This window comes from Sylvia atricapilla, chromosome 6, assembly GCF_009819655.1.
Source record: "Sylvia atricapilla isolate bSylAtr1 chromosome 6, bSylAtr1.pri, whole genome shotgun sequence".
Taxonomy (NCBI): Eukaryota; Metazoa; Chordata; class Aves; order Passeriformes; family Sylviidae; genus Sylvia; species Sylvia atricapilla.
Window position 1 is genome coordinate 4,842,947 of NC_089145.1, and position 8,823 is coordinate 4,851,769.

Here is an 8,823-nt window from a genome sequence, read left to right on the forward strand (position 1 = left end):
TCTTGAAGATGTGAACTTTGCCAAGGCACACATTTTTGCAATTCATACCAAAAGGAAAGTTTTAATACAGCCACTGAGGTACACCAGCAGTTGGCTTCACTGCATGCAGGGCTTAAAGTGGTTATGAATTTTGGATTTTATGGAAAGTAGTTGTTTCCTTTGGCTCTATTAAAATAATGTCCTTTTTAAGAGGCTTAATTGTGAGTAATTCTGACAGACAGGGAAGTACATGTGCTGCTGGGAGTCACAAGCACTCACTTTAGATGATGACAAAATAGCTTTTGAGGTGTTTATAAAACAGCAAAAAGAGAAATTCATGCTATTTAAACTTTAAATTCATGCTCATAGATTTTCTTTAAAGAGAAATTAAGCAGTTTAAACCTAGCAAGATGGTGAAGTTTGACTGGTAACAATGTCTTTTAAGGGGAAAATGGTTGTGAGGCACATAGAACTGTATAAAGACATGAACTTAGTAATACACTACAGCCTAGGCATGCTTAGGAAATTCAGCCAAATGGAAATATCCTAAATAAGACATTTGAACAGCCAACACCAAAATGTCTTTTTTTTAACTAGGAAAAAACCTAAACCTTAAGTGTCCTTAGGGACAGTACCCACTACTTGATGCAGGTTTTTAGTCAAACAGCAGTCCTGTGCATTCTGTTAGGAAAGACATGTTTTATTTGGGAAAGCCACCTGCCAGTGCATCTGTAAAATAAGAGGCTAAATGTACTTACTAACTTTGCATACACTTAATGGAGATGGAGAAATACAGTTCTAATAATGAGATGCTCTAGGAAACTAAAGTTACTGTTAGTTACTGAATCCAAAATCTGGCTGAGGACCTGGCGTGGTTACACTCATCACACACATGGGAGCCTATTAAGTTTATTAACAATGGGTACTGCCAACTCTGGGCTAATTAAAAAAAAAACAATAAACACACATAAATTACATGATTCAACCATCTTTTCCCCTCTCCCTCTCCTGGGAGTTACCCATTTATATTTTCACCTAATTCAAAAGATTGCTTAAGAGATGAAACAGTGAGAGACATCTACTGCAACAACTGCCAATGCTCTGACCAAAAAAAAAAAAAAAAAAAAGAGTCTGATTATTTTTTTAACAGATTTAATAAAAACGTAGCATCTCAGTGCTTACACTCCGGTAGGACCAGCAGATGTCAGCATAACTCAAAGCATAACTTTGGATCTTGGCACTGCAACATTCATGACACTTACCAGAGGAGAAAAAATCTGCTGAGCACATAACAAGATTATACAACTTTACCAAGTAAGTCTGCAAGAAGTTAACAGTATTGTTGAAAAAATGTGACCAAACAAACATGCAGATCTTCCAAGTCATCAAAGAATAGGAAATTTATACAAAACACAACAGAATACAAAGAATAAAAATGTTACTAAGACTTCATTTATGAAATTTTTCTAATAAGCCTTGTTACAGCGTAAAAGTTTAATATTATGAGGAAAGATAACATATCAACCAAAGATACTTTCCATTCATCTGGGTTTTCTGCTAACAGTCTAGATAACCTTGGTTTGGAAACAGACACTCAAGTTCACTTCAGCTGCATATAAACCTTCAAAATCAGTAAAAAGAGAAAAAAACCAGGAGAGGGCTGTTGAAGTACTGGTTTAGTCCAATTACAGACTGATAACAGAGCAAAATTGTTTTAATTTTCTTCTACAATTTTCTTCTACAGAAATCAACAAAGTAAAGAATAATACTTTAACACTATGCCGTGACAGGTTAATGTCAACATTTTAATATGAATTCATAATTAATTAATATGAATTCATATCCTTATGAATTCCTAAGGATAACTTGATCTCAAATCCCAGAAACTGGGACGAGATTTGAACACCTAAACATCTGACCCCTTTTTAAGTGAACAGGATTGGATTTATCAGAAGTAGCTTCAATACGCTCTAGAAGATCCAGTATTCACTATTAATACCAGGAAGGGCGCTTTATTAATACTGCATGTAAATTTACTGAGAACTTCCACAGCATTCCACAAAAAACAGATTAAAACCCACGAGATCCCGAATTTGAGGAGAAATGAGGGATACGTGGAGATGGTACGTTCTGTAAAACAACGCATGAAGAAACAGCGAGTGGTTTAGGACAGACGGCCTCAAAATTCAGCACCTTGTACTTGAATACAGTTGTTCAGTGAGATCTTACCCAGATGACTAAGAGGCCTGAGTACAACACAGAGTGAAGAGTGAAAAGACAGCAGGATGGTTATGTCCTTAATCACACTGAAAACGACTGCGAAAGCGAGCCCATTCACCCCGCGGATCATGACAAATTCCAGTAGCTCCCATTACACTACTGACCACTGAACGTGCCCCGTTTAATCCCAGCACGGACCACACGGTCAGCATTAAACAATGCCCACAGACACTACCCAACGTGCTTGTTTCTGATGATCTCTCCTCCCTCGATCTCGATCTGCTCGTAGAGCCACTTGCGGTCGCAGCGACATTCGGTGCCGCACTTGTTGGAGCCGCACTTGGGGCAGGCGTAGAAGCAGCCCAGGCAATCCTCATCCAGGCAGTCACACAGGTCCATCCCGCTGTACAGCAGCAGGCCCTGGCTGTCGTACACTTTGCTCTTGGCTGGTATAACTTGCCTGTGCAATGAAAAGCAACAGCTCGTTTCTGTGTTAAAATCCACTCGTTATTTTGATGCTGAGGGGCTAAGGGCTGTGGAGGGAGGTTTGCTCTCCTCAGGTGGTCACTTTAGCACTGTTCATTTCAAAGATACACGTTCTTTACTGCATTTGATAACATTTTCCAGTCCTAATTCTATCTCTGCTCTGTGCCCAAACTAAGCAGAAGAAATAAAGGGGAGAGGGCAGGATGTGTAGTTGGTGAGCAGCACATTTAGTGTCTGTTTCTGTCTGGTACAGTTACACTCAGGTAGAAAGCAGGGGCAATGCATTAAGGTGCTATTTCTTGCATATTTTGACTAATAGAAAATGCTGTTGGTTTTTTTTTTTTCTTTAATCAGTCACATCAGAAGGTTGTAACTGGTTACCCAGTATCATCCGATTTGGATATTGTTTTTCAAAAGCAAGCTAAGGTCCTAACTTCACACTTTTGTTTAGCAAGTGTAACTACTGAGTTCACAGAAAGATGATAACCAATATTTTAAGTGTAGCCCACTTGATCTCACTATATTCCAATTTATCTTATTATCAGAATTTTAGTTTATGTGAGTATTAACAGCTACATCTATGGTCTGCATAGTACTGTGCCTCACCTTTTTGTGTTTGCCTGAAATATCAACTTCTCTCTTATTTATCTCAGGAATGAAAGTGACCTTCAACATCCCTAAAAGGAAGAACCCAACCTATACACACACAAACATCCACATAGATAATGTTATAGACTGACCATCAAGGCTATTTTATCTTCAAATGAAGATTAATGTAAATACAACTAACAAATTACCTGTCTGAATTAAACACTGATATTTTTGTTTGCAGCCTTCGTTTTTCCCTTTTACTGGTCTCTGGAGTGAATTCAGTCTGTCGTCCTGGGTTTGCAAACTGGAGAGACTTTAAAGCCTTAGCTGTACGCCCCTGAGGAAAGAGAAAATATAACTTAACTATAAATACAAATCTGCATTCTTAAGAAAATATCCAGTCAAGGATATTCTAATAATCTACTGTAATGATGAATTCTTGACCTATGATTCTATGATTTCCCAGGAGAAACAACTTAAGACTTAAAATCTTTATGCTGGAGATCTGTACCTGTCTCTGACTCCAGCAACACAAGCTTTGTAGTAGTAGTTTCAATCAATGCTTTCTAATCATCCTCCTAATCATACTGACATATAATTGAAAAATACAGCTGGGGAACAGCTCCTAGAATACAACTCCTCTCTGCTCAGCATGCATACAGACAAGCTCTTGCTGTTTTGGTTGCCCTCTGTACAGCCTGAACAGTGCACCCAGCAAAGCAGCAGACACAATCCAAGCTCAGCACTCAATCCTCCCACTGACCCTGACCAAATGCCATGGCCTTCACAGCCCAGACCCACAACAAGAGCACACTTAATTCTCCCCAATGCAGGTTCATTTTGTAATGAACTGTAAGAGAAAACGCCGTTTTTCCTTCTTAACTGAAGAGACATCTTTAGAAGCAACTTTTGCAGTGCTCAGTTTCAAGCACGGGGGTTTGTTGTTTGCAAGGCTTGAATACCAGCTTAAAATACCAGCAGCAGTTTGCTATTTACAAGAATTTATGAGTCAGTCCCCCTAGTAGATACAATTTTTCAAAACTTAGAGGCCATATTATTTGAGAAGCAGATTTTTAAGGTTCTCCAAAATAAAGGTTTAAACTCCTGCACATCTAAAAGACTTATTTCTATGAGAGAAAAAATTCATTTTTTTATGTAGTAGTTATATGAACTCTAATAGCTTGCAGAATACAGAGGGGATGGGAAAACCGATCCATATACGTACATCTGGATCCAGTTTTCTTCTCTGTCGCTCCTCAGAGTCCACATCCACACTTCCATTTATTATCTGCATACATTTGGGGCAAAGTTTCCAACCAGGAACAAACTGTCTTCCAAACTTGGCACTTAGGAAAGCTGCATCATCTAAGTCAATTGCTCGCAAGCTTTTCTTCGATAGTTTCCTGTGTATGTTAAAGGGATCACAACAGGATTTTTGTAAGTCTTCAAATCTTTCAATGTAAATTTTTGCATGGTGGAAGCAGATTGTATTGTTCTCTGACAGGGTTATTCCAGTCCTAAGCTGAAGCAGCAGCAGGTCAGATGAAGATAGATCTTGTTTAGTCTTGAAGCCAGTGTGACGGGTGTAATAGGTCTTGTGGCATTCATTGGTACTTTGAAGCTGAACTCCAACTGAACAAGGATCCATTTTACTTTATCGGAACAACTTATTTCACTTATTTTGCCTAAAAGGAGTTCTCTGAAGCCTTTAGGGGTTTCTGTGAAGATCACCCTAGAGAAAGCATTAAAATCAATCAGATTTGTAGTGCAAACTATTACCCATAAGCCTGACATACTGGATTTAAGTAATTTAAAGAACGTGTAAAGAAATTATAGCCTTCTAGTCCACATAAAACTAAAAAGATACTAAATTTATTCTGGAATTAAACCATGCCTCTTCTATTCCTTTTTTTTTTTTTTTTTTTTTTTTTTTTGGAGGGGGGAGGTTAAAATAAGTATCTATTCAAAATGTTTAGCAGCATTACTTTCTCAAAAGCAATCTGGGAGCAAGGTATGAGGTGGATGAATTGTTCACACAGCAGCCTGCTCTGGGCATTGGTTTTCCTGGGGACCCTCTCTCTTGGGACAATCCCTGCTAGTCAAGACCTGATTGCCCGCAGAAAGGGACTGCTGATGGCTAAACAATTCACCTATTCTGTTCCCAAGGAGGGAGAAAAGCTGCACAAGGTAAGCTGCTTGGGCTGGCTGATGTCAGTCAGCAATTGCCATGCAGCAGCACCTCCCTGTACATTTTTCCCATGTGTATCAGGAGCAGGTCAGCGCCCTGGATGAACCTGAGCCTGGGCTATGCACCAAGATTGGGTTTGGGGTCACCAGGCCTTTGTGTGCAGCCCTCGACTGGGCAGTTATCGCACAGTTATAGACCAATACCACATTAAATGACCAAACGCCAACTGCACAGTGGTCTCACAGCCTGGCCAAAGTTTGTTGCTAGCCCAGTGCTGGCCCTAACACACCAGAGCCTGAGCCTATCTTGTTCTATTTTCCACTGCAACAGAAAAAACAAACTTCTACCAAAAGAAAGGAATCCCTTGCTCCCAAATCCTCCAAGAACTTCAATTACAATGGGTGTAGCTTAACTGGGATGTTTATGTTCACCGACACCCTATTCTGCAAAGGCAAAACCCAGACAAATGGAAAAGCAGTGCACTGGTTGTGTCTGGGATAGAGTTAAATTCTTCACAGTAGCTGGTGTGGAGATATTTTGGATTTGTGACCAAAACAGTGCTGAGAACAGGCTGATGTTTTGGCAGGGCTTACACAGCATCACAGCCTTTTCTACCTCACCTGCCAGAGTGGGGCTGGGGCTGCACAACAAGGTGGGAAGGGAAGGTGCCTGGACAGCTGACCCCAAGGGACCTAAAGGATTTTCCAGAGCCTATGGCTTTGTGCTCAGCAGTAAAGTGGAGGCAGTGGGAAGGGCTTGCTGGGAATGGCTGAGCACTGGTCAGTTGGTGCTGAGCAATTGTCTTCTCTTACACTGCTTGGTTTTTTCTTGTCTTTTACTCTCTGCTCTTTTTTTTTTTTTCCTTACAATATTTTTAAAACCATCTTTTCATTATTAAGCTGCTTTTATCTCAGCCCCCACCTTTCTCACCTTTATCCTTCTGATCCTCCCCCCCCCCGTGAGGGAGGGTGAACAAATGGTTGTGAGGTGCTTAGTTGCCAGCTGGGGTTAAACCACAACACACATTTACTTGTTCTAACCACTGAACAGGGTAATATGGCCTTTTAATCAATAAAAGTATCTACCAGCCGTCCAGTGCTAAAGAGCCTGGGGTTCTACTTTCAATAAAATAAAATAAAATCACATCATCCACAATCTAATGACATGAAATGTCTAAGTTTAGCCAAATACACAGAAATGCAAACACGGTGGTGCAAGAGCTTAAAAGAGAATTGTAGCAAATCAACAGGATTTTTAGAATTAATCTGAAAAGTCACTGGTTGGAGCACTTTTGCTGCAGAAATGCTCTTGACTGCAATGCTTCAGTTTTTCTGAAGCAGATGCTTGTATCTGAAGCCATTACACATTTCCATACATCAAACTTTATGTGCAGTAATTGAAAGATCTTGCATAGGACATGACATTTTCTAGTGATTTAACTGATGCAAATATAAATCATCTCAGAGGTTCTGCTTGGGCCAGTAAATTGGACAATGTAATTTTATATCAACTGATCATGACTGAACAACCACTTTTGAACAAGTTTTCTCGGCCTATTGTTAGGAACGCTGCAATTTTCACATTTAAAATAAAGTCAGAAAAATGGAGGCACAAAGAGACCTGAATATAGAGGCACTGGAAGAAATGCTTTAAAGCCCCAGTTTGCAGAAAAGAAGGTGTGTTTTTCATTCTGAAAACAAGGCAAACTTGGTTCTGGTTTTTTGCAAGTGATCTGAAAATGCAGAGTATTCTAATACTTAACACTGATTTCTCAGGTCAAAACCTAAATCCTGTATTTTTAAAACTAGACTTAGTGTACTCTTAAGTTGCTAGGCCATCTGAACTCCATTCAAATTTCTTTAGGCTAAGTTAACTCCTGAAGTTTTGAGCTTTTCAGATCTGCATTGAATCACACACATAAGAAGAGTACATATCAATGAAATTTAAAAAATTCTTATTTTCAGTGGCTGCTGAGCACTGGCTGTGGTAAGTTTTACTACACAGAAATCCTACTGCCTTTGTCTATTTACACACTTTTACTGCAGTTCTGACTTTGAATGATTTTTTGATCGTTTTTAAAAGACCACCTATCCAACTTGAACCACTTTAGTGAACTAGCTCTAATGACAATTAATCTTTTTTTATTAGCTGCACAAAGATTGGGTTTTAACCTAAGGTAACTGGAACTGTAAATGATCAAAGTTCATTGCAGCCAAGTTAACAGTTTAACAGCAGTTTAGGCAACACCAAATAACTTTGCTCAAAGAAGTCTGCTACAGGCTCTGCATCAAGCTTGCTTCAAGTGCTAATGTGCATTTTTGACTGATTCCTGTTGTGGAAGGTGGAGTCTGTGCGTGTGGCTGAAATACACTAGGTTAATAGACAAGTGATGGTCTGAATTTTCAAAATTCGCACATGGATGGTAAGTCATGACTCTTGGAAGACATTCCTATGGAGGAACTCAATTTCTCTTCTAAGAGAAAAAAAAACCCCAAATAATTATTACAATGCTATCTCTGTCAGGTATCTCTTTTTGATCGCTGACTACGACATGGGATACTCCCTATATTAAACTGCAGAAGAGCACAAGAGGTCTGTCACCTCGGTTCCTTCAAATTACAGCACTGCCGACGAAATTTAGGGGTCTCATCCACTCGATCCGCAGGAATTCCGGGTGGAAGCTTCAGCGAGTTTCTTCTCCCCTTGGGACGAGGGAGCACACGGCTGCTTTTCCTGTGAATTCTCCTTAGCGGAAAGAGGAAAGCGACTGAAACCCAAAGCCCACGGTTTGTAGGTGCACCTGTACACCGGTTAACCAGTGCCCACCGAACCAAACGCCAGAGCCCAGAGGAAAGGCCCCATGAGGGGCAGCACAGCGGAGCCCAGAGCACCGGCAAGGAGGAACCGGCCTGCCACGGGCAGCGCTGGCCTAAAACTGCCCCGGGGAAAGAAAGGCCCGGCCCGGCCCTCCCGCTGCCGGCCGCCGCGGAACCTCCCTACAGGCGGTGTGTCGCCGTGCCGGTACCTGCCCGCGGTGTCTGTGTCGCCGTGCGGGCGGTGCCGGTGCCAGTGCAGGTGCCGGTGCCGGTGCCGGTGCCGGTGCCGGTGCCGGTGGCGGTCCGTGCGCTCCGTGCGCTCCGTGCCCGCGCAGCGCGGCGGGCGGCGGCCATGAACGGCCCCTCACCACAGAGGCGGCGGAGCGCGCGGCGCTTCCGGCGGGCGGGCTGCGACAGCGACACCTGGCGGCGAGGAGGGCGCGGCCCCGGGCCGAGCCGCCTGGTGTGTATTGGTGCTTCACGGTGCTTATTTGTTTGCCCGTGTTTGCCGGTGTTTGCCCGTGTTTGCCCGTGTTTGCCGGT

General features: G+C 41.8%; 1 protein-coding gene across 2 annotated transcripts; it reads right to left on the minus strand.

Moving 5' to 3' along the window:
• Positions 1-1,114: 1,114 nt before the first annotated feature.
• Positions 1,115-8,590, minus strand: ARL14EP (ADP ribosylation factor like GTPase 14 effector protein). 2 transcript variants are annotated; one of them, XM_066320515.1, is made up of 5 exons: positions 8,490-8,590; positions 8,066-8,206; positions 4,502-5,008; positions 3,483-3,613; positions 1,115-2,659 (listed from the first exon to the last, which is right to left on the minus strand). In XM_066320515.1, exons 3-5 carry the CDS (start codon positions 4,922-4,924, stop codon positions 2,431-2,433), a joined length of 783 nt encoding a protein of 260 aa, XP_066176612.1. In that variant the 5' UTR covers positions 4,925-5,008; positions 8,066-8,206; positions 8,490-8,590; the 3' UTR covers positions 1,115-2,430. The 2 variants fall into 2 exon arrangements, with proteins under 2 accessions (XP_066176612.1, XP_066176613.1); XM_066320516.1 differs by having other exon boundaries at positions 8,066-8,209; positions 8,490-8,583.
• Between the last annotated feature and the right edge of the window lie 233 nt (positions 8,591-8,823).